A 25,250-nucleotide genomic window follows, 5' to 3' on the forward strand; every position below is an offset into this window, starting at 1 on the left:
CCTGAGCGTCCCCGCCCCCATCAACGGTCACTCCCCACCTTCTCCCCTGCCCCGGCCCCCCGAGCCCCCTTCCCGTCTGCGGATGAGCCCGTTCCGGACGTGTCACCCACGTGGACTCACACCCCATGTGGCTTCTGTGTCCGGTTCCCTCCCTGAGCGTCGTGGGCTCGGGGTCCGTCCCCGGGGCCGCGCGTGTGGGCGCCTCGCTCCTGTCCATGGCCATGTATCCCCGTGGGTGGTGGACCATGTTGTGTGTCTTCACCGCTGATGGACGTGGGCCATCAAATGGCGGCTTCCACAGTACTTTCAAGCTCAGCTTCTCCTTTCCTGGTGGCAGACCCACAATGCTGGGGTGTCTTGATTTTCTCCGAGGGGAGAACCCCCTGCCCCCATCTGTGTCCCCGGGCCCTGGCCCTTTCCCTCCCAGCACCAGCTCCCAGATGGCATCGCGGGCCTTCAGCTGGGGCCCCGTCCCAGCAGGGAGGAGCGGCGGGCCATGCCAGGCCACCTTGGCCTGCCAGCCCCTCCCCCAGCCCTGGCCTGCGTGCCCGTTTCAGGACAGGGGACAGAAGGCGAAAGTCCAGCTGCCAAACCCGGCCCTGGCCAGCTGGGTCGAAGATGGGGGTCAGCTACCCCCAGCCGGTCGTCTGTTCTGGGCAGCATTGGGGCCTGACGCTGCCTTCGCCCGCGGCTCCGTGCAAGGTCACGGCTGCCGTCCTTGCTGCTGGTCAGCACCACCCCCCACACCCTGCCTGTGCGCCAGAAAGCAGGGGTTGTGACTTTGGCACAGCCTGGGAGCAGCCCCGTGCCAAATGTGTGCTTTCTCAAAAAATGCCCCTGTTCATTTTGGCGTTTTGCTTTGTTTTGTTAATTTGCCGGAGGCTCAGAGAGAAGCTGCTTTCCCAAGAAAGCGAGCTCGGCAGCAAGGACCCCACCAGGGCACCTCCCCTGGTTTAGGCCAGTGTCAGGGGAAGGGTACCTGGCAGACGCCCACCTCACCTCTGTTTCTGTCTCTGCCCGAGCAGGTCACGGGACGGACAGCCGGCCGGCCATGGCCATCTTCGAGCTGCTGGACTATATTGTGAACGAGGTGTGTACCGGAGGCCCCTCTGGTCCATCTTCATGAGGGCGGATTAAGCTCTTGGACTTGGAATTGTTACCCAAGGGAAGGGAATTCTGCACGCAGACCGGATTCTGTTGGGGAAGAGTGGGGGGCGGAGCAGGGACCTCTTTTCAACGGTCAGTTATCAGGTAGAAGCGCGTGGCCTTCCTGCCATACCACACGAGTCTGCCACGTCCTGAGAGGAGTTTACGTCCCTGTGTTGGTGTGGGTGTGGGTAAAGACACCCCCCCCCCCCAAGGCTGTAGCCGCATGCCCAGGCCCCAAGAGCTGCCCCTGGTAGCTCTCTGCGCATCTGACTCCCTGCATGCGCTGTCATGAGTGATCCACTTCCTCGGGGAAAGTTCAGGGAAGGAGGCACAGAGGGCCCAGCCCCCCGGTCTGCCTCACCACCGTGTGAGCGGGTAGTGGGACTGTTTCCGTTGTGGATGTACAGGGATGGGAGCAGCTTCCTTGGGCCTGCAGCTGGAAAGGGGCAGAGCGGGACCTGACCCTGAAACCCACCCTCCCTGCCTGGCTGGGTCACCCTTCCTGGGCCTTCTGTGGGCCAAAGTGTGCTTTTGGGGCCCCTCGGAGTCAGGGCAGAGAAATGGGGTGGCCGGGCGGCCTGTGGCACTGGCTTGGTATAGGGTTGAGTGTTGGGGTGAGCGGCTCGGAGCGGGGCTGGTGATGACAGAACAGGATGGGCTGGCACAGCTCGCCCTGCACCTGGCAGCCGCACCTAGGCGCAGCAAGCACGTCCTCCCCGGGAGCCTGCCAGCACCCCCCACCCCTGCGTGGAGGAAGGCCCCGTGGGTTTCACCAGGCCGCCTGCCCACTGCTTGCCCTGACGGGGGCCTGACCCTACATACAGCTGTCCCCACCCTGGCACATAGATATGGGGCCAGGCTCCTTGGGCTTCTGGAACCTGTTGCCCCACCCCGCGCCCCTCCCCCCAGTGCTCCGGACCCCCAGCTGGAAATGGATGGGCCCTGTCCTACTCCCCCCTGGAACCAGCTGTGATCCCAAAACCAGAGTTTTCGAAAGAGAACCCCAGAAGGGCCTGACCAAATTGGCAGGGCGGGTGGCAGGGCCTGTGGGGAAGCTGCCAGAAGGCGGGTATGGGGTGGGGGGGGGCTCCCCCTCCAGCAAGGTGAAGGGACTGGGGCCAGGAGAGGTGCCTTCTGAGGATCCCCAAAAAGTGCTGTCCTCATGGGTTCAGGGCCGTGAAGCACCTTCTCCCCGTGATTCGAGGGCCATCCTCGAGCATCCGACCCCCACCTCTGCTCTCTCCCACAGCCACCTCCCAAGCTGCCCAGCGGCGTCTTCACCCAGGACTTCCAGGAGTTTGTAAATAAATGGTAAGGTGCCACAGTCTCAGGGCGGCCCGGGGCGTGGTGCCAGGCCGTCAGAGGCCCCACCTGCCTCCCGGGACGGCTGCCCACACCCCGGCCGCTGGCCCAGATGCACACTTCCTTCCTGGTCCTGGGCCGGGCCCCTCTGCTGGGATCAGCGGCATCTGGGGGCACCTGGAGCTCACCTGAGAACCCAGTAGGTTCCCTTTCCAAGGCTACTGAGTCGCGGTGTCCAGGTGCTGTCCCCATCCTGTCCCCAAAGCCCAGAACAAACCAGGATTCCTGCCTTGCCTTCCGCCAGCAGGCGTCCCAGTTTCCTAAGCCGTCAAGCCCTGTAACCCACCAGCTTCCCAACAAGGCTTCCAAGTCGGGTTCTGGCAAGCGGTCAGCTGCTCTCGGTGCGTCAGCGGGGCTTGGGGCGCGCAGGCTCTGCAACAGGAGGGGCCGGGGCCACCCCTCACCTCGAGGGCCGTGTTGCATGTCAGGGCGGGTGGAGTCAGCCTGGGGAGTACATCACAGACAGCAGCAGACCCACACCACCGGCCCTTTGCACAGCCACTGGCCAGTGTGTGCGGCATGAATCCAGGGATCTGGGTGAATGTTTCTCTACCCCTCTCATTTTCTTTTGGTTCTGAACAGCCACCGTTTGGCCTCAGGCCGGTTTGAGCAAGTCTTTAGGGGCAGTTCTGCTTTTTTGAAGGAGAAAGTTCCATTTTGACATTCAGACTCCCAGGTTAGGGGGTTATTAGCAGTGCGGTTGCGCTGGGCCTCAGACCCGGCAGCGGCCAGCTGGTCCCCTCAGCCTTTCCCCTTCCCTCTTGTCCTGGTCTCAGACCCTTACCCTTCCCTCCCCGGGGATCCTGCCCTTACACCCAAGGGACAGCAGAGCGGGTTCTGTTCTTGCTGCGTCCGGTTTCAGATGGGCCAGGCGCAGGGACGGGGCTGACCGATGACGGCTCAAAACCAAGTCCCTGTGGCCACTGGCTAACTGCCCTGCCTTGTCTCCCCCACCCTCTGTCTTCCTTTCCAGCCTAATAAAGAACCCAGCAGAGCGAGCGGATCTGAAGATGCTCATGGTGAGTGATCGCAGGGGCACGGGCTCACCTCGGGGAGACCCCAGCCAGCTCTCAAGCCGACTCTGCATCCTGGGCCACATGTCCCGCCAGAGAGCCCCTGTGGTCTCCTGGCTTCATTAGTGGGGAGGATCTAGAGCAGCTGTGGTTCCCTTGGCTCCTGGAGCCACGGGATGGCCCATCCGTGCCCGTGGTCAGGGGTGTTAACTGAGAGTGGTAGGGCCCCACAGGCTGGGAAAACCTGGGCTTACCAGCCCCCCTGTAAGTCCACACTGTCTGATGTCCTTGAGAACCAAGGTGGGCGTGGAGACTCCCTTTCCTCTAGCAATGCAAGACCGCTGGCGCATTCAGCCCCCTCCACTGCCGGCTCTCGTCCCTCCACACCCCTGCCATGCCTGCAGTAGCCTACCCTTCACACACCCCCACGACGTGAGACCGTGACAGTCACGGGCACCAGTCCTACGTCTCGGGCATGCAAACGGCAGAACTAGAGCCTCTATTCATTGTCAGAACTCAGCCTTTCCAGTAAGGGGGCCGCGGCCTTCCTGCCTCCTCCAAAGAGCCTCCACCTCAGGGCCTTTGCAAAGGACAGGCCTGCTCCCTGGGGGACACGGCCCTTGCCCCTCTCGACTGGCTTGTCCCCATCCTGGGGTCTCCGCTTCGGCGCCTCCTGTGAGGTGTCCCCAGGCGCCCCTCCGTTAGTTTCGGTGACAGCCAGCGTCTCCCGGTCGTGGGCGCGGAGAGCACCATGTGGGAAGGGTCTGCGTGCCCTGGTTCTTCAAGAGTCTGTTGTGTCCGCCGTAGAGAGTGTTCGTGTGATGTTACAAATGCTTGTTGGGTGTAAGATGTACAGATTTGTGATCTAGACAAGCTCCTTGATATTGAGGTCCCCGTGGGGCCCCCAGGTCTCTGCCCCAATTAAACCACTTTCTGTGGGGCCTGCTGCCCCAGACCATGGGAGTCTGGCCCTCTGTCCTGTCGCCCCCAAGCCTGTGCTCACTCTTGGGAAGGTGAGGATGGCGTCTCCTGCCCCCCCGCCTGGGCATCTTGTGGGGGACCAGGCCTCCTCCCGTGCACCCCGAGCCCCCAGGACCGCCCCTCCCCCGCACACCCTGTGGGGACAGCGTTGCTCACGCCCCCCAGCCTTCAACCAGGAACCTCTGTTGCCACGCCGTCCCGGACGGGAACCACCAGCCATGTGCTGATCTCAGATACTTGAAACGGAACGCGCGCTTCTCTTCTTCAGCCCCAGGAGCCGACGTCCGAGGCTCAGGAGCCTCACGTGGCCAGTGGCTGCCACACCAGACGGAACGAGTCGGGGACTTCCTGGCCTCACGGAGGCTTCTTTTGTTCCAGATCCGATGTTCTCACCCAGGGGCGACTCTGTCCCCAGGGGACACAGGGCGGTGTCTGGGGACGTCTGTGGGCTTCACGATGGGGGTGCTCTGGGCGTCGAGGGAGTGCGGCTGGGGACACTGCTCAGCCCCTCAGAGTGTGACCGGCCCCACGTTGGCGGGGCCAGGTGGTGACCTGGGCCTGGTGAGCACAGCATCACCTCCCGCTCAGGCTTGGCGCCATTTGGCCTGCCGGGCCGCGCTCCTTCCTGACACGCGTCTCCTCCCCTTGCAGAGCCACACCTTCATCAAGCGGTCCGAGGTGGAAGAAGTGGATTTTGCCGGCTGGTTGTGTAAAACGCTGCGGCTGAACCAGCCCAGCACACCCACGCGCACCGCCGTGTGATGGGGTCCCATGGGCAACCTGCCCGCCGTCCCACCCGTGCCCCGCCCCTCCTGCCCAGGACAGGCCAGGGCCTCCTCTCCCCCGGCCCGGCCCGCCTCTCCCTCCGCTTTCCGCGGAGCTGCCCGCACACCCCGCGGTGGACATTGAGCCTCCGGTCCCTGGGGAGGGTGACGCTGCTCGCGGTGTCTTCTCGGACCTGCTTCTTAGGTTTAAAACAAAACAGGGAAAGAAAAAGCAAACTGTGCCCGTTGTACTTCCTGTTCTGTTTGTTCAGTGGGGGGGTGGGCTGGCAGTCCCAGCCCCGAGCCCACCGCCCACCTGGGGCAGAGCGGTGGGGTAGGGGGGACACCAGGAACTGGGGATGCAGCCTCAGGGAACCTCTAGACCTTGGTGTCTTTCACCAAAAGAAAGGGAGGTGCCGCCGCCCCACGCTCCTATGTCGTCCCTCGCATGACGCCCGACATTCACCCCTGGAGGTGGTCCCCAGGGCCCACTGGTGGTCATGGGGTCCACTCCCTCCCTCTGGTCATGCCGCTGACCTGCCTGTGCTCAGCAGCCTGTGACCTACCCCCAGGAGGGACCTGCTCACCCCTTCCTGTGCTGCAGGGGACAGACACTTCTAACTCTTGGTGGCAGTTGCTGAGCTGACACTTGGCAGAAAGGGAGCAGTGGGCTTCCAGGCTGTCGGTGTGGTCGAAAAGCCCCGCAGATCCAGCAGATGGGCCTGTGCTGTCCCCATGCCTGCGGGCTGGCAGATGCAGGCAGGTGGCTCTTCATGTTCCCCCTGCTCCCCCAGAGAATCGGAAGTGACTGCCCAGGGCGCATCCCTCAGGCCCTCTGGCAGGTCAGCACCAGCTGCTGGGAAAGGAAACGGTGAGGGTGAGGTGGTCCCAGTTCCCGTGTCCATCTGGATGTGCACGTGCCCCAGGACCCAGGGCCGGGCCGCCTCTGAGGCTTCCCTGCCAGCTCTGAAGATGGCGGGGCTGTGAGCGCCCCCTGGACGCTGCGGCGGGTCGCGGGACTCGGCTGCTCTGCGGGCACGGCAGGCGGCCAGCCCTGGGTTTCTGGAGGCCGCCCTCCCAGTCTCCTGTGCTTTTTCCTGTGGACGCCAAAGAGGAGACGAGTTGCTGGCTCCTTCCACCGGCTTTCTGGGTTTCCACCATTTCTAGTTCCCAAAGTCTCACCTATTGAGAAGAGAATAAAGCAGATACCCCGAAATCCGCCGCTGTCGCTCTATGGGGCCGGGAAGGTGGGTCAGCGTCTGGGCGGCGGGGCCCAACACGGGCCACCACGATGGGCCGCATCTTGGGGCCTGTCCCACACACACCACGGCCACCGAGCCTCTGGTAACGGGCTGCCATTTTCAAGGAGTAAGAGACCACGGTGACTGGGTCCTGAGGGATCGGGGAGGATTTGGAATCGGTGGGGTAAGGCCTCTGCTGCTCGGTGTCCCAGGGCCGGACCACAGAGAAGCGGACTCTTTCTCTTCCCTGTCTGTCCCAGACCAGGCTCCTGGGAAGCCAGGAACTCACCAGAGCCTTGGGGACCTAGGCCAGCACCTCCCGGTGTCTCCCCTGCACACACCCGGCTTTCCCGTCGGCCAGACAGACCTGCTGACAGGCTCTGTTGCGAAGGGGCAGGCTCCTCCTGAGTTGCGTAGGAGCTGTTGGTTTTGGGGTCTCCTGACATGGGGTCAGCAGAAGGTGGCCCTTAGGAGATACAGAGCGTTTTGTGCGGGAGGGTTGAGGTTTCTCGGCTCCTCTTGAAGAATCCCGATGCCACCAAGTATGGGAGCCCGAAGACCCCGCCTCCGTGTTCGGGGGCCTCTGCGGACACGACACCTGTGACCCCCGGACACCCCATCTTTCTGACCTCTCTGTCCAAACAAAATCAATCAGGAAAGGCATCCGAGCTTTGGGGTCTTGAGCGTTGGTTGGGTTCTTCGTTTGTTTTGTGTTGTCTTTGCTTTTTTGTTCCTGCGCTTGGTTTGGGAGAAGATCCCGAGTGTCTTGTCCGCGCCAGCTTTTCTCATCCTGTGCCCTGCGTCCCCGGAGGGTGGGCCCCGTCCCCGCCTGGTTCCCTTCCGCACCATTTGTGCCGCGGAGTCCTGAGCGGCTCACCAGACGGCCTGGTGGTGCACCCCCCTCCCCCAGGAAAGCCCACCCGCATTCCCCTCCCGCAGCGAGCTCGGCGGGGTGGCCCGGGCGGAGCGCAGGGCATGAGCCTGCAGACCCAGCCCAGGTCACCGCCGGGCCAGCGCTGCGTGTAAGACAGGGAAAGACACAGGTGAAGGTAATGCGATGGCGTGTTTTATTCATCCCAACAGAGGCAAAATACTACCCTCTCGCCTTGTAACCAATATGAGAAATTAGCAGTGTGGTCTTTTACGTTCTTTGTGTCTTCTTCCACGGAGCCTTTGGAATCCGGCGTGTCTTTTGCCCTCGCAGCGCACCTCAGCCCAGCGTGGCCACGTGTCCGGGGCCGGGGGCCGCGTTGGGCAGCAGAGGCCCAAGCCTGCTCCGCTGTCAGCCCGCTGGGTCTCAACCTGGGGACACAGGGCCATGTCCGAGATGTCTGTGGTCACACGGGGGGTGCTCCTGGCATCTGTTGGGTGGGGGCCAGAGAGGCTCCTCAGCCCCCCACAGCGCCCTGGACGCCTGCAGAGAAGGATCCGGAATGGCTGCAGTGGGGCGGTGGGGGGGAGACCCCGCGTTAATTATTTGGAAAAGAAAATGAGTCCAGCCCCTGCTTGTGCTGGACCCCAGAGTAAAGCCCCCGGGGTACAAACCAGGCGACCCCGGTGTCTATGAGTCACCCCCTCTCTCCCTCCCACTCTGTGTGTTTATTTTTAAGTAAGCTCTAGGTGGGGCTCAAGCTCACGAGGTCAAGCGCCGCGCACTCCACCGCCAGCCAGATGTCCCTCAGCGTGTGTATCTAAATGTGTGTGGCCTCCCAGGGGTCTCACCTGGGGCAACCCTGCCCCCAGGGGACGCTGGGCCACATCTGGGACGTCTGTGGTGGTCCACTGGGGAGCTCCTGGCACCGAGGGGGTGGGCCGGGGGTGCTGCTCCACCCCCACAGCACCCCCGTGGACGATGCCGAGGGCAGAGAGCCTGACTCAGCCCTAAACCCTACCCCAGTTTGATGGACCAAGAGGCAGAGCATCTGTGTCCCAGCCTCCCTGCCCAAACCAGTGGACTTCCTGTGGCCATAGTCCGGGACACGGTGCAGCAGGAGGGATGTGGGCAGAGGGGGCCTGGAACCTTCTGGGAGGTGGGGAGTCCAGAGAAGGGTGCTCAGCCAGCCCTCTGGGCGGAGGTATGTGCCAGGCAGGAAGCCTCAGGTCAGAGGCGGAAGTCGGCCTCCCTCTGTGGGCCATGGACTCCGGGTTAACAGAGGTCAGAGGAAACTGCCACAGGGTTTCCCAGAAAGCGGGGTCCAAGGTGGAGTGGGGGTGAGGAAGGGGAAGGGGTGCCCTCAAAACGAAAGCAGCAGGGCCCCTCCAGGCCCCGCCCCTCCCGGGCTTGGAGCTGACCAGGTGTGTGAGCCTGGGGCAGCCCCGGGCCAGGTGGGTGGAGGACCTGCCTGGTCTGCCGTCCCCATGGCAACGTCGGGCTGGGTCCGGAGGAGGAGGAAGGAGGGCCGGAGGGAGAGGCCTGGGCCCCACCGCAGCCTGAACAGCCTGAACCGAGGCCGAGGCTCAGTCTCGGGTTTCTTCCCCGGGCTTCCCAGGGGACAGAGGGAGGCCCGAAGAGCAGCCCTTGGAGAACCGGGGGCCTCGGGTGAGGGAGGGACTGCGGCCCACAGCCCTGCCCCCTCCCCTGGGACGCCCACCCCGTGGCTACAGGACCCACACCACTTTCCCCCTGGCTCAGCAGCCTCAAGGGAGGCCATGCCCCCTGGGAGCCCCCCCCTTCCTTCCCCGCCCCACCAGCAGAGGGGGTCCTCCCAGGCCTACAGAGCAGATCCTCTCTGGAGCAGCCCCGAATCCCTTCTCTCTCTACCCCGGCCACACCCCGTATTGTGGGCCGCACAGGTCTCTGACCCCCGGAGACGCTAGGCTACTTGCCCAAGGTGACATGGGGCCCACCCAGAGGGTCCCACCTCCCCCAGGACAAACGCTGGCCATCCTGCCGTCGCCAAAGCCACGCTTTCTCCTGACTCAGTCGCTGTCTTTTCAATCCACTGATGCCCCGCTGCAGGGTCCGCAGCCTGGCCATAGAGCTGAACAGAACTCACAGCGCCCCTAAGGCTAAAGGCAAAGCGAGGCAGAACCCCATGGACTGGGTGTTCTCGCCGAGAACCGCCTGTGAAGGAGGGTCACCAAGGGCCCTCGGGCAGGGGGCATCCCCAGCAGGGGAACCCGCGGAGGCCAAGGCTTGGCAGTGGGGCCACAGAACATGGGCCCTGGAGAAGATCCACCGGCCTGGGGAGGGGGGATGGGGCTCAAAATACTTAACAGCCATCCAGTGGAGCAGTGACCACCCCCCTGGATATGGGAAGGGACCTGGGTTCAGAAGGGAGTCAGGGGACCCCCCTATGCCTGGTGTTGACCCTTTCTGGTGGTGCAGTGGGAAATAAAGGGGCCTGGTCGTTGGCCACCAGGTGGAACCGAAGCCTGTTAGCACTCAACCCCCCACTGGCCTTGGGCGCAGGACTGGGTGGTGGCCACGCTGGGAGCCAGGTCAGTTGGGTGTCTGGCTAAGAAACTAGTAGTTTGTGCCAGGGACAGCTGCCGACCGCGAGCCAAGGCAGTAACCTCAGACAAACAGGTTTAGGAAGCTGAGTTAATAAGGAGCAGGACGTACAGATTGCCCCACACGGGGGTCTAGCCCTGACTGTGGCTGTCCTCTTGGGGGCCACACCAGCGATGCGGGGATGCACGTCCAGGCATCAATGAGGGGCCTCAGGGAAGCAGACCTTGGAGTGCAAAGAACGTCACAGAGCTGGGTCCTAAAGGGCAGGGCAAGGCCGTGGCCTGGAGACCCCCACATGGCCTGCCCGGGGTCCAGCCCTTAGATCTGTCTCTTCCACAGAGGCCCTGGCTGGGTGGAGGTAAAGCCTGGACCCTGAGAAGCTGTCCTGGGTGCCCCCTGCCCCCCAAAGAACCAAGCCCACCTGGCTCGGCTGTCCACTCCCTGCACATGTCCGGTTCTGCTCGCCTCTGAGCCTTTTCACACTCTGTTCCCTCTGCACCTGCCTAGCTCCTACTCACTGATGGGTGGGCAGCTGCTCAGAATTCATCTTCTCAGGAAGGCCACCCCTGCTTCCCTCACCCCTGTAACTCTCTGTGTGGCTGCAGTCACCCCCTCCGCTCACGTACAAGCTCATGCAGGGGCCACTCGCCACCCCCCTGCCCTGACCCTCATCTCCTTTCTTCCAGTGACAGGATTTTTTCACAGGGACCCAGGTTTCTTTTTTTTTTTTTAAGATTTTTATTTATTTATTTGAGAGAGAGAATGAGAGAGAGCACATGAGAGGGGGGAGGGTCAGAGGGAGAAGCAGGGAGCCTGATGTGGGACTCGATCCCGGGACTCCAGGATCATGACCTGAGCCGAAGGCAGTCGCTTAACCAACTGAGCCACCCAGGCGCCCCGGGACCCAGGTTTCTAAACACAGTCACATCACCACCCCCATGTCTGTTGGGCCCTGGGACCCAGGGTGCAGGCGCAGGGGCTGCCCAGGGGTCATGGGGTGGGGAGGAGAGGGGAGGAAGGGGAGGGGCGCAGGGGAAGTGCAAATCTCTCACTCTCACTCTCGCCTCCCTCCCTGTGTGCACCTGCTGCTCCCTGTTCTGGAAGCTTCTGTCATCACCCCTCTCCAGCCCCAACTCCTGCTCAAACTTCAGGCTCAGGACAAACATCCCCCCCCACCGCTCAGGGCAGCCTGCTCCCCACCCCCTCCCCAACAAGGGCCACCAGACCTTCCAGTGAACCTTCAGCATCGCTGCTTGTTGGATTTTCCCACCGCCCATCTTCTTGGCCTCGGACCTGGCAGTGGGCTCTTCAACACGACATGTAAGCACAAGCAGCAAAGGAAAACATAGGTGCGCTTGGACTGCTCAAATCGGGTGCATGAAAGGACCCCATCAAGAGACAACCCAGAGAGTGGGAGACAGCTCTAGGGTCCAGAGTATAAAGAATACTTACAGCTCAGCAACCAAAAGACAAGCGCCCCAATTAAAAAGCAGGCAGAGGGTTGGAACGGACATCTCCCCACTGGGCCCATGAGCAGACAGTGGACTTGGTTCCCCATGGATGACACCTGGATTTGGGCTGGCTTTCTGGCTGATCTGCAGGGGGGTGGGATCCCAGCACCAGGACCTGGGAGGTGCGTTGGCAAGGCCGAGGCCGGGGGTCTTGGGGTTGGGGGTCAGGAGGGTTGCTTGAAAGAACCCCTAGCTTTGCTGTCTCCTGTCTTCACCCCACATTGAAGAGGAGGGAGTGGCTCCCTGTGTGACTCCTCCTTCCCCTCCCTGCCTCTCCCCTCCCTTCCCTGCGCACAGCAGCCCAGTGGTCCTTCCCTTTAGAGGGAAGGGACCGCGTTCCAGACCTGTGTTCCCAGCCCGCCTGGCCCCCTGCGCTCTGTCAGCCAGCATCTGAGGGCTGCCCCTGAGTGTGTGGAAGCCTCTGCGGGCCTCTGGGGGAGTCCCGGGTTCACCACTGGGCCAACCTAGGGGGTGGGGAAGGGGTTCCCGGAGCCCAGCAGAGACCTAGAGAGCCTGGGTGCCAGAGCCCCTCCGCGGGCTGCCCCTCCTCTCTCTGCACATTATGGTGCTTGTTACCCCACAAAACACAGGGCCCCCAAACATCACTTACTGGGGTGGAGACACACTAGTCAACACGTTGTGGTCACCGTAACACCTGCCCCCATTCACAGCAGTGTGATTCACCGGAGCCCAGGCTGGAAACAGGCCAGATGCCCATCAGCTGAAGAGCAGATACACACAGTGTGTCCCCCACGCACGGGAGCGTCCCTCGGCCACGAGCACAGGCCCCCACACACACTGTCCCGGGGACGGACCCCGAGCCCACGACGCTCAGGGGGGGACCCAGACACGGAAGGCCACGCGGGTGTGAGTCCACGTGGGTGACACGTCCGGAACAGGCTCATCTGCGGACGGGAAGGGGGCTCGTGGGGGCCAGGGTCTGCAGGAGGGGAAGGGATGGGGCTTCTTTCTGGGGCGATGGAACTTTCCAGAATTAGAGAGTGGTCGTGGTTGCACAGCTCCGTGAACGTACTAACAACTAGTGAATTATACACTTGAAGTGGGTGAATTAATATCTCAATAAAGCTGTTATTAAAAAAACAAGCCACTCTGTCCCATTGGCACACACATTGTCTATCTTGCCCGCGCCATGTTATTGAAATATGCCTCGGGTGACTCCCCGGTCCTGTCTGGCGAGTCCTCTACCAGGCCCTGATCCTGTGCTGCGGAGACGGGCACGGGGCCCGGTTGCTGCCCTGGCGTGGCTCTCAGGCTCAGAAGGCAGTGGACCCCCATTCTGCACGAGGGCAGCAGGGCGCCCCAAGGAGGGGGGGGGGGGCGCATGGGGCTAAGCAACAAGGCCACGCCCATTTCACAGATGAAAACACCGAGTCCCAGAGCTGGGCAGGTGTGCCGGAAAGCCAGCAGAGCAGCTGGGCTTCCAGCCTGGTTCTGCCAGACAGATGCTATGGCAGGTGGCCTCAGGGACACTGTCGTCTCCCCCCCCACACCCCCCCGCAACACACACACATCCAGGCCCAGACTCGGACCACATGGAGCCTCCTTCCTAGTGGTTTCTGGGCCAAAGGGTCCCTTGCGGGGGGAAGTCAACTGACCCGACATCTGTTCTGCCTTGCACCTTGCCCCACCCGCTCCCACTGGGGATGCAGTGGGACCGTCCTTGATGTTGGCTGGTGGAGTGACTCTCAGCCCCACTTTCAAGGGGGTGGGTTTGGGGAAAGGAGCCCAGAGGGAGGAGGTGCCCTGCCCCGCCCACAGTCACTTAGCGAACTTGACCTTGACCCCTTGACCTTGACTCTGAAAGAGACGAGAATCCCCGGGCCAGGAGGAAGGTCAGGAGGCAGCCCCCCCCCCCCCCCCGCCCGGGATGGGACTGCGGTGGCCGAGGCGGCTGACCCTGTGGCTGGCGGAGCCTCCTGTGCGCTCTCCATCCCTCGCTCTGCCTCTCTCTTTTCTTCTCCTGCCCGAAAGTGAAACCGGTGGCACCAAAGTGAAACCAAAGCTCCTGCTGCCGGCCCAGCCCAGGGAGGGCCGGGGGACAGGGGCGGCTGCTGGGTGGCCCACGTGGCAGGCGCAGGACGGAGGGAGGAGTCGCTCCTTCAACTGCGGTGATTTTAAAAAAAGAAAGAACTCGGACCAGAAATGCAGCAGTGTTCTCCCGTCCCCCCCCCACCCCCCACCCCCGCGGTCTGGTCTCCTCTGCTCTCCGTCTCTGGCCGGGCTGGGGGCACAGGGCCAGGACTGGCCTGGTCCTTTTGGGGTCCCACAGGCGAAGCCGACCCCCGGGGACCATCTCTGAGGCTTCCCTCGTTATCCAGCTTCAGGCCCATTGCCCAGATGGAAAGCTGAGGCCCTGAGTGGAGACCGGCTGCCTAGGGCGGCCGGGGCAGTGGGCAGCGGGATGGCTCAAGTCTTGGGTTGTCCTGAGCCATGGGGCAAGTTTTCCTTCCCTGCAGAGCACAGAGAGGGAGAAGCAAGGGGCACGCTTGGCAGTAGGCAGGATTGAAGTTAGACCCAGGCCAGACTTTCTCCCCATCGGCACCGTGGCCATCTGGGGCCTGATCATTCTCGGGGAGGGGGGGCCTGTCCTGAGCACATGGAATGGGGGGTTCAGCAGCATCCCCAGCCCCAACCGCTCGATGCCAGGAGTACCCCCTAGTGTCACAACTACTGATGTCCCCAGACATCACCCTTTGTAAGGGGGGGTCTGGGGGGGGAGGAATCAGCCTCTCTCATGTGACCCACGGCCCTCAGCAAATTCTTACAACGTGGGGCCAGGCCAGGGAGAGACTGGCAGACACAGAGCTCTGAGCCAGGCCCCAAAGGCAGGCAGGCTGGCCCCCCGGCTTTGGAGCCCTCTGTCCAGGTTCTGAGAGGCCCTGGGGTGTTCGTCCAGCCTGGGAGTGCAGGGGCGTCCAGGAGACCAGGGCGCAGGCGGGGAGAGAGGCCAGAGGGAGGCGTCCTCCGGGAGTGGCGAGCTGCAAGGCCCATTGCACAGATAGGAATACTGAGCGGCGGGGTGCAGTAAGGGACCGCAAGCTGTGCCAGAAAAAAACCCTCTTCCTCCACCTTGTGGGCCAAGTCTCAACAGCCTACGGGGGTGGGGGGGTGCTGCCCTAGCCCCCGAGGCACCGGAGGCTGGGCTTCTCCCCAGCCACTGTGGATCCGGAGGCTGCAGGACTCCTGTGATGCTCGGGGGCTGTCCTACGAGAGGCTTCCGGGCGCTCCAGGTGGCAATGATTTGCCAGGCAGGTATGCTCCTTCATACCTGCGCACCTGGTTTGGCCACCCTGGGCGTGCTGGTTAAATGTGAGCTCTGCCCGGGAGCGGGCTCGGGTGGAGCCCGGGGAGCTGGGAGGAGCCCGAGTGGGAGGAGGCTTCACCTGCAGGGGGGGCAGCGCGGAGGGGCTCCTGGCGGCCCCCAGCCTTCCTCGTGCCCGCACACAATCCCGGGTTTCTTGGGCACCCATGGCCTGCAATGTGGCGGCCCACAAATTCAGCACTGTGGCCCCAGCGGGACTCAGAGTCTGGGGGGGACGGGGGGCTTGTCTCTGTACTTGCAGGCAGCAGTGTGCCCCTTCTTGTTTACTAATGTCCTTACTTGCCAGATCAAAAAGGCTGGCCTCTGCGGAGTTGGACCCTGATATTCTTTGCTTTCCTTCTTTTTAGTCTTTAAAAAACAAACAAACAGGGCGCCTGGGTGGCCCAGTCGGTTGAGCGTCTGCCTTCGGCTCAGGTCATGATCCCAGGGTCCTGGGATCGAGTCCCGCATCGGGCTCCCTGCTCTGGGGGGGGCCTGCTTCTCCCTCTCCTCCCCACTTGTGCTCTCTATCTCACTATCTCTGTCTCTCTCAAATAAATAAAACAAACAAACAAACAAAAAACCAGATCAGAACTCTTGATATTTTTATTGTGTAAGATACACATAAGTCACCACCATAACCATCTCTAAGCGCACAGCTCAGCGGCATGAAGCACACTCACCCTGTCCTGCAGCACCCCCACCCTCCGTCTCCAGAACGTTCCATCTCCCCACACGGAGACTCTGTCCCCACGAAGCACGGACTCCCCACCCCCTGCCCCAGCCCCCGCTCCCACCCTCTCCTCTCTGTCTCTGTGGACGGGACTCCTCTGGGGACCTCCTGGGAGTGGGGTCCTGCGGGATGTGTCCTTCTGGGTCTGGCTCCTCTCACTGAGCACAGTGTCCTCGGGGTCCCTGCACGTCGTGGCAGGTGTCAGGGTCCCTTCCTTTCTAAGGCTGGAGTGTGTTCTCACGCGTGGATGGACCACACCGTGTGTATCCTTCATCCATGGATGGACACCTTTAGGTTGCTTGCACCTTTTGGCGACCACGAACATGGTGTGCAAACACCAACATAATTTTAGGAATTAAACTTCGCTCTGGATTCTCTGACTTAGGCCTCAGCAGCCCTGTTGGCGATTTGGAGCTGGACCTGATGAGTCTGATGGAAGGCCCTCCACAAGGCTTCCAGGAAATTCTCCTGAGGTAGTGTGCATCTGCCAGCCCGGAGCTAGAGTGCCCCATGCAGTGTGCCAGACGGTAGGCAGAGGCTCAGCTGCGACCAAGAGCTGGTCTGACATCCCCCTCTCAGGTACTTGTCCACTCAGTGCTCAGGCTTTATCAGGTGGCCAAATATTCTAAATATCACCCGTATTTCATTACCCAAAACTCCTGCCACAGGACATTTGCATCATCTCCCCGTGTCTTGCTTTTATAAACAACACTCAGTTGAATATCCTTGCAGCTACGTCTTGAAGCACAACCCAAAATATTTCCTTTAGATACATTTTTAAAATGTGGACTCTCTGGGCCAATCTGATGGATGTTTTCCATCAGGTGACTTTTGCTGGGTATCTCTAAATTAAGGTATAGGCTACGGGCACCTGGGTGGCTTAGTCGGTGAAGCATCTGCCTTCGGCTCAAGTCATGGTCCCAGGGTCGTGGGATCGAGTCCCATGTCGGGCTCCTTGCTCAGCGGGGAGCCTGCTTCTCCATCTCCCTCTGCCTACCACTTCCCCTGCTTGTGCTCTCTCTCTCTCTCAGATAAATAAATAAAATCTTTTTAAAAATTTAGATATAGGCTACATAAATTAAAATGCACAGATATTAAGTATATAGTTTGATGGGTCTGACAAATGTATACACCCATGTAGTCTTGAGTTTTGCTGTCTTTGGCTGTTAGCTTCATTTTAGAAAAGTTTTATTTTTTATTTTTTTTTAAGATTTTATTCATTTATCTGAGACAGAGAGAGAAAGGAAGCACGAGCAGGGTGAGGGGCAGAAGGAGAAGCAGGCTTCTGCTGAGCAGGGAGCCCGATGCGGGGCTCGATTCCAGGACCCTGGTGGGATCATGACCTGAGCCGAAGGCAGACGCTTCACCGACTGAGCCACCCAGGCGTCCCTCTTAGGAAACTTTTAGAATTTTATAGAAAACCTGCGAAGATTCTAGAGAGACTTCCCATACACCTTTCACCCGGCTTCCCCCAAAGCCAACATCATACACCCCCACCTTTATTTTCACAGCTGGGAACCAACATCCATATACCCCCATCAGTAAAACTCTGTTGTGGATTTGGACTACGCCCGTTTTTCCACTAAGGCCCTTTTTCTGTTTCTTGACCCCATCCAGGACCCCGCCTTGCAGTTAGCCAACTGACTTTTCCCCCCTTTTAAAAAATAATTGTAGTAAATTATACATTGCGTAACAGTTACCATTTTAACCCTTTCTAGGTGTGCCGTTCAGAGGCCTCGAATACTCACCCTGGGGAGCGGCCACACTCACCACCCGTCTCCAGAACTTTCTCATCTTCCCAGACTGGACCTCGGTCCCCATGCAGCCAGCTGGCCTTTGAGAGCACGCACAGAATCTTTACGGCCCCTCCAGGAAACTTGGTGTTCATTCGGGTGTTTTTTCGTGGTCTACCTCGAATCCAGACGTAGCTCTGTTCAGCCAGACATGTCTCCCGAACGGTTGATAAGCTCGCCTTCAGCACCTCGGCATCTTCACTCGAGTCAAGGTAAAAACGACAGATGATGGATAGATAGACAGGTAGATAGGTAGATGTGTTTATATGTGGACAAGTGCGTGCACACATCCGTGTGCACACACACAAATGTCATGTTCAAGTCCTAACCTCCAGCACCTTAGAACGTGACCTTCTTTGGAGATACGGTTATTGAAGTTGATATAATTAGTTAAAATGAGGTCATGCTGGAGGAGGGTGGGCCCCTAATCCAATATGACTGCTGTCTTTATAAGAAGGGGACATCTGGGGCACCTGGGTGGCTCAGTTGGTTAAGCGACTGCCTTCGGCTCAGGTCATGATCCTGGAGTCCCTGGATCGAGTCCCGCATCGGGCTCCCTGCTCGGCAGGGAGTCTGCTTCTCCCTCTGACCCTCTCATGCTCTCTGTCTCTCATTCTCTCTGTCTCAAATAAATAAATAAAATCTTAAAAAAAAAAAAAAAAAGAAGGGGACATCTGGACATGGAGAGACAGACCCACACAGAGGGAGGGCGCTGGGAAGTGATCCTGGGACCAGGCCATGGGTCTATGAGGTCCCTGGAAGCTAGGAGAGAGGCCAGGACCTGGGGTCTTGGGAGGGAGCGTGGCCCCGCCAACACCTCGACACCTCGACTAGGGACTTCCGGCCCCAGAACTGATAGACCGTCTTTCAGCTGTTCTGTGCTACCCGGTCTGGGGAGCCTACGACAGCAACCCTAGGAAAGCAGCTGATATATTTTATAGGGTCCATTACAAGAGGAGGGTAGGAGGGTCAGAGATCTTGGAAGAATGTCATACTGCCAGTTCTAAAGATAGAAGAAAGAGATCAGGAGCCTTTTAAAAAAATAATTGTGTATATATTATTTATATAACATTGAGATCAAGAGTAAAAATAAATGTGTGCACACACATACACACAGGCAGGTCCGGGAACGGGCCGTGTGTACCCCGGTCTCTTTGCTGATCAGCATACCCTCGCCACATTCTTCCTCACTCCCGGGCACCGTCCAGCTCCTGACTTTGCTGGAATTTGGGGTACCCTCTGCCTGTCTCCTTCTATGGTTTGATCTAACAAGCAAATGAAGACCTGCTTTGGTGTGACTTGTCCCTAGTGATTGCATGAGGGTTCCTGATGCTCGCCATTTTTCTTGTCTGCAAGCTTAAAGACAAATGTTTGTTCTTTAAGCAGGTGTTTAGTGGGCGCTGCTCTGCAGGACCGTATCCTGAGCCCCGGGGATTAGGCAGTGAGAGGCCAGGACTGTTTGCTGGAAACTGCTGGCCGTGACCCAATCGTCTTCTAGGTTCCCACAGGCCTCCTTCTCTGCCCCCTTTGCTGGACTCCAGCATTGGGGTGCCCGGGGATGCCCTCTCTGTCCATGCTTCCTTGGGGGATGCCATGCAGCCTTCAAGTTGGGGAAGACCAACCCCTTCACCCCCAGTGCACAGCCCACCCTCTCTCCGACACTCCTGATTCATCTGTCCACTGCCTCTGGACATCTAATGGACACATCTCCATTGTGAAGAAGAAAAACGGAGTCATGGCTCACGCCTCACGCTCGCTGTCTTCCCAAACCAATGTGTTGTGGCCCCCAGAAGCCCTTTGGGTTCTTTGCTTCCCATCCCCCTGACATCTGACGCAGCATCAAATCTTCTCGACTTGACATTCAAAGTTGATCCATTATTCATTCTGCTACCGCTGTCTCTGTCTGTGCTCCCCGGATGCCCACCCCAGATCCCCAGCGGGCCGCTCACGCCCTGCTGGGTGTTCTCACTCGGCCATGGGTGTGACAGAGGGAGCATAAAGGTGGGCAGTCATCTGCTTAAAGTAATGCTAACATCTTCCCCTCACACTGTTTTGGGGGCACCTTTCCATTTTTTAATTCTAATTTTTTGGAAGAAAAAAGTTTGATTTTATTCCTAAACAACCACACTTATATACTAATGGGATGTGCCATCCACTGGGACATTGGAACCAGATAGAACATGGCCACCCTCATATCCTCCTTCAGGTCGACTTATTTTTCTTTTCACTTTTTTATTGCGATAAAATATATATGGCAGAAAATTGACCATTTCAACCATTTTCACCTGTATAAGTCAATGGCATGAAGCACACTCACACTGTCCTGCAGCCCACCCCCACCCTCCATCTCCAGAACTTTCCATCTTCCTAAACACAGACTCCCCACCCCTTGGCCCAGCCCTGGCTCCCACCTTCTCCTCTCTGTCTCTGTGGACGGGACCCCTCTGGGGACCTCCTGGGAGTGGGGTCTGCGGTATGTGTCCTTCTGGGTCTGGCTCCTCTCACTGAGCCCAGTGTCCTCAGGGTCCCTCCACGTCATGGCAGGTGTCAGATGTCCTTCCTTTTTCAGGCCAAGTAATATTCCAGTATATGAATGAGCCGCATCTCGTTTATCCATTCCTTTGTTGATGGACATTTGGGTCGTGTCTACATTTCAGCTGTTGTGAAAAATGCTGCTGTGAATATGGGTGTTGCTTTGCTTTTTAAAAATTTATGTCATCCACGTACCAAAACATTCACTCTTTAAAGTGTATGATTCAGTGGTTTTCAGTGTACTCAAAAGCTGTACAACCATCACCACAATCTAATCTTGGAATATTTTTATCACTTCTAAAGGAAACGTGTCCCCATTAGCAATCACCCCCCCACACACTGCCCCACGAGCCTCCTTCCCGTCCGTGGATGAGCCTGTTCTGGATGTGTCACCCACGTGGCCTCACACGCTGCGTGGCCTTCTGTGTCTGGTTCCCTCCCTGAGTGTTGTGGGCTCGGGGTCCGTCCCCAGGGCAGCACGTGTGGGTGCCTCGCTCCTGTTTGGGGCTGATATCCAGTGCGTGGACGGATGCATTGTGTGCATTCATCTATCAGGTGATGGACATTTGGACTGTTTTTAGTTTGGGGCTGTTATGAATAATGGTGCTATGGATGTGCACCTCCATGTTTCGATGTGGACCAGATGTCATTTGTCTTGGGTACACACACCTTGCCAGGTTAGATGGTCACTCTGTTTAACTTTGGGAAGAAGCGCCGGCCTATCCCCCACGGCAGCGGCATCATCGTGCTTTCCCACTAGTGGGACAGGAGGGCTCCAGTCTCTCCCCATCTTCACCAACACTTGCTATTGTCTGCCTTTTTGATGCAGCCCATACCAGCGGGGGTGAGGTGGTGTCTCATCGTGGTTTTGATTTGCATTTCCCTAATGACTAATGATGTTGCGCAACTTTTTTTTAATGTATCCTTTTTTTTTTTTGGTATATCTTTTTTGGAGAGATGTCCATTAAAATCCTTTGCCCATTTCAAACAATTGGTTATTTTGTTTTTATTGCTAGCTTTAAAATTTCTTTACATATTCCGAGAGCAGACCTTTATAGCTATGATTTGCAAATATTCTCTCTCCTTCCGTGGGTTTTTCTTTCACTTTCTTGCTGGTATTCTCTGAAGCACAAAAGCTAAGAAATGTGACTTTATTTTAAATTTCATTATAAATAATATATGCATCGGGGTGCCTGGCCAGCTCAGTCAGGAGAGCATGTGACTCTTGATCTCGGGATCGTGAGTTCAAGCCCCATGTTGGCCGTAGAGATGACTTAAAAAAAAACTCATGATGCAAAATTCAAAAGATCAAAGACAGTGAACAGAAGGTCTCTGACCCTGCTCCCCACCCCCTCTGTTTCTCCATCCCAGAAGCAACCCCTGCTTATGGTGACAAGAATTATCTGCTCAAAATATATAAATTTGCAGCCTCGCCAACATAACTCGAATTCAGGTCCATCCATTCACTCGCTGTGTCTTTGGTAAGTTATATGCCTTCTCTGGGTCTCTGCACCATCATCCTGTCCATCAGGGATGATAATCCCTGCTACACAGAGGGACTAAAGTTGCATTCAAAGGTGGAATTCAGAAATCCAGAGCTGATGTTACTACTTACCCCGGAACAAATTTGTTCTGAGGCAAGTGCCAAATATTTGTTGATTTTCATGTTGTTTTATTGCTAAGATGGAGCTGGTCTTGACATACTCTGAAAACCTTTTTGCCAAGCAACTTATGGGGGTCTGCCAATGAGGTAAAAAATGCATTGAGTGTGTGTGTGAACTTTTCTTCTTTGAAATGTGGGTTTCATTGCTGCCCTGGCCAGGAACAGGATCGGGGGTATGGCCCAAACAGTAGTAATAACATCAATATAATAACATCTAGCATGTATGGAGGACTTCTCTCCTACCCTACTGTGCTGTTTTATGTAGGGCGCCTAGGTGGCTCGGTTGGTTAAGTGTCTGCCTTTGGCTTGGGTCATGATCTGAGGGTCCTGGGATTGAGCCCCACGTTGGGCTCTCTGCTCAGTGGGGAGCCTCCTTCTCCCTCTCTCTCTCTTTCTCTCGCTATCTCTGCCTCTCTCTCTCAAATAAATAAATAAAATATTTTTTAAAAAAAGAATGTTATATGTACCTATTGTCTCCCTTGTTAGTACCCTAGGAAGTTTCTATCATTATATTCTGCAATGGACTCTTGAGGATCAGAGAAGTTAAGTAATCTGCCCAAGGTCACACAGTAACTCAATCTTTTATAACCTTATTAGCTTTTATTTTTTATTTTATTTTTTTAAAAGATTTTTATTTATTTATTTGAGAGAGAGAGAATGAGAGAGAGAGAGAGCATGAGGGGGGAGGGTCAGAGGGAGAAGCAGACTCCCCGCTGAGCAGGGAGCCCAACGTGGGACTCGATCCCGGGACTCCAGGATCATGACCCGAGCTGAAGGCAGTCGCCCAACCAACTGAGCCACCCAGGTGCCCTAACCTTATTAGCTTTTAAAATAGTATCTACTTGGGTATTTGGGCGGGTAGCGAGTGAGGAATGGGGGTCAGGACAAAGCTTTGCCTCCCTCACTATTTTCATATCTGGGACAGGAGTGAGCATGGGAGGTAGGGGTCTGCCATCCTGGCATATCCTGAAGGACCCACCCCCAGCCCTCTGGCAGGATCCAGAGCCAGGTGAATGCTGCCTTTGACATCCTTGCTCATGGTCCCTCTCTGGGCCTCAGTTTGCTCCTATATAAAATGGCCTGCTTCTTTTCAGGGCGTGTTGAGGATTAGATTCAATGCCAATCTTCTATATGCATTCCCGTCCCCTTCTGAATCAGGTTCTCAACTGTAGAGAAAGGGTGCAGGATATTTGAGACTAGGTGGTACAGGAGGGGAAACTGAGTCCTGGCTGAGTGGGTGGAGCTTGGGGTGAGGTGGGGGGGGGTGAGACCATTGAGGAGTAAGAACAGAGCATTAGTTATCTGCCGGAGTCCAGGCACAACCCTGCGACCTGCAAAGTGTCTTTCTGCTTGGCCCTTCTAATCCCAAGGCTGATGGCAGGGTGGTTTAAGGAAGGAAGAAGGGCTTACGCCCCAGGCAGGGTCGTTAGAGCAAAGTCCCTGGGTTCAACCCTCACCCGAGACCTTCGTGGCCCCTCCCTCGGTCCCTTCCCACCTATTAGGGGCTGGTTTCAGGCTGCAAGACCTGGGGCTGTCACTTCCCCTCTGGGGGCCTCCCGGGTTTCCCCTTGAAGCCAAATTATTATTACAAAAGCCGATTCAACCCGTTTGGGAGTTGAAAGGCGCCTTTAATATGTTGTGCGTAGAAGTAATAAAGTACAAGGGGCGGTGGGAAGCTTTGAAGTCAGAGAAGGACAGACTGAGTCCACTTCACCCAAGTTTCCTGCCTGTAAGGTAATGGTGGTAATGATAATAGCAATAAATGAGTATAATGAGATTAGATGTTAGAATGGAGGTAAACAGGACCCCGGACAGAGCCAGCCACTCGAGAAGCGCTCAGGAAAAGGCAGCTATTAAGCAGGTGCCAGCCCTCTCCGTCCAAGGGAAGGAGGAAGGGGAAACTGAGGCGCAGAGCCCCCCACGCGGCGGGTCGCACCAGCCAGCCCTCCCCAGGCGCCTACTGTGTGCAGCGGGCAGCCGGCCGGGCCGGGTCAGGCTGTTCTCAACGCTCGTCCCCTCCTCCCCCTCCCCCGTCCCCCGCCGGACCTCTCCCACGACCGGGGAGGAAGTGGGAGAAATGGACAGGGAAAAAAGTTGGATTGAGCCAACGCCTCCCCACTCCCCATCGCTGCCCCTCCGGAGCCACGCAGACCCTGGCGAGAGCGGCCCGCAGGACCCAGACGTCCGGGGCCCGGTCCCCGTCCAGCCCAGCGGCCCGCAGTTGGGTGGGGGAACTCGGAAAGCCGGGAAAACAACCGCCCAGCCCGCCCCTCGCCAACCCCTTCCCCCGCTACGCCCCTGGCGCAGCGGGCGGAGGCGACTCTTTTATATAATCGCGGGCAGGCAGGTTGGCTGCTTCATTTAGGGACCCAGGAGCCCAGCGGACCCAAGCCGTCATTCGAAAACCCGCCCCCGGGTCCCTTCTGCGGCTGGGCAAACTGAGGCCCCGGGAGGGCCGGCGACTGGCCCGGGGTCCCCACTCCCTCGCCCCCCACCCACCCCCAGCAGCCCCGGCCGCTGCGACCCACGCCCGCGTCGGTCCTCGCAGTGCGCACAGCCCTCCCCGCCCCCGCTGCCATCCTGCCACGCCCCGGGCGTCGGGGGCAAAGCCCGCGCCCCCCCCGCGCCCGCCCCTGCGCAGAGGCTGGGGGCCTGTTTATCTGGAGGCCCCCACCCCCCCTCCACCCCGGGGGGCCCGCTCCCCCCGCGCCCCGGGGAGCTCTGGGGCCAGATAAGCTGGCAAGCTGGCACGGCGCCGCGCAGCGGGGCGGAGAGGTCATAGGAGGGGGGGCGCGCCGGGGGCGGGCTGGACCCCCCCCCAACTTGACAAAACCTAATAACAGCCCGGTCTCCCCGGCGCAGCGGGCGAAGCCCCACGGGAGGGCAGAGACGTGGCAAGAGGGGACCTGCCGAGCCTGTTCTGGCCTCCGAGGCCAGGGTGGGGGGGGCAGGCTGGGCGTGGGGGGGGGCCGGCGGCTGCGGCACCTTTAAGACAAGGGAGGACCCCTCTTGCCCTCGGAGAAACCAGGAAGGGAGTCGCGAGCATCATACGGGGCTTTGGCTGTACTGTACAGTTACTGTAGGGGCAGTGACGCCGCCGCCGCCGGAGCGAGGGAGCGACGAGGGGAGAGAGCGCGAGAGGCGGAGAGCGAGAGACGCGGACCCCGGAGGCGAGCGGCCGAGGAGCCCAGTCCCAACTCCGGGCCCCGGCCCCTCGCGCCCCGGCCCGGCCCGGCCCCGGCCCGGCCGCGCGAGGTAAGTCAGCGCCCGGCGCGGCCCCCTTACGGGGTGCAGGGCGGGGACGGGCCGGGGGCGCTGCGCCCACCTCTGCCCTCTCGGGAAGGGGAGATCAGGAGAACCGCGGACGTTCCGCAAGTTTCAGAGGAGGGGGTGGTTGGCAGCTGCCCGGAGGCTGGAGGCGCCCTGGATCCCGAGCGCGGGGAGGGGGCGCCGCCCGAGAAGGGGGATTGGGGGCGAAGTGCACGGGCTTGTGCCCCAGCCCCCCCTACCCGGGTGCATGGCTTTTCGGGGATCCCAGGCGCGCGGGGAGCGGGGGAGGGGAAGCGGGGCCGCATTGAGGGTGGGGGAAACCGGCGTGGGGAGATAGGGGGGCGCGTCGCGTGCTAAGTTTGCAGCTAGGTACCGGGGGTGCTCTCGCCCCCCGGGGGCCTATTCGGTGCTGCGTGCATACGTTGGAGTTGGCCAGGATTGAGCTCCATGGGGGATGGGGGG

General features: G+C 59.1%; 1 protein-coding gene across 1 annotated transcript in view; it reads left to right on the forward strand.

Moving 5' to 3' along the window:
- MAP2K2 (mitogen-activated protein kinase kinase 2) overlaps positions 1-5,511 on the forward strand; it is a 21,591-nt gene extending 16,080 nt beyond the window's left edge. The window contains exons 8-11 of the mRNA XM_021705072.1: positions 1,026-1,090; positions 2,399-2,460; positions 3,485-3,530; positions 5,157-5,511. Coding sequence (XP_021560747.1) covers positions 1,026-1,090; positions 2,399-2,460; positions 3,485-3,530; positions 5,157-5,267 — 284 coding nt within the window. The 3' untranslated portion in view covers positions 5,268-5,511. The remainder of the gene's footprint in view (positions 1-1,025; positions 1,091-2,398; positions 2,461-3,484; positions 3,531-5,156) is intronic.
- The last annotated feature ends 19,739 nt before the right edge of the window (positions 5,512-25,250 follow it).

This window comes from Neomonachus schauinslandi, chromosome 1 (genome assembly GCF_002201575.2).
Source record: "Neomonachus schauinslandi chromosome 1, ASM220157v2, whole genome shotgun sequence".
Taxonomy (NCBI): Eukaryota; Metazoa; Chordata; class Mammalia; order Carnivora; family Phocidae; genus Neomonachus; species Neomonachus schauinslandi.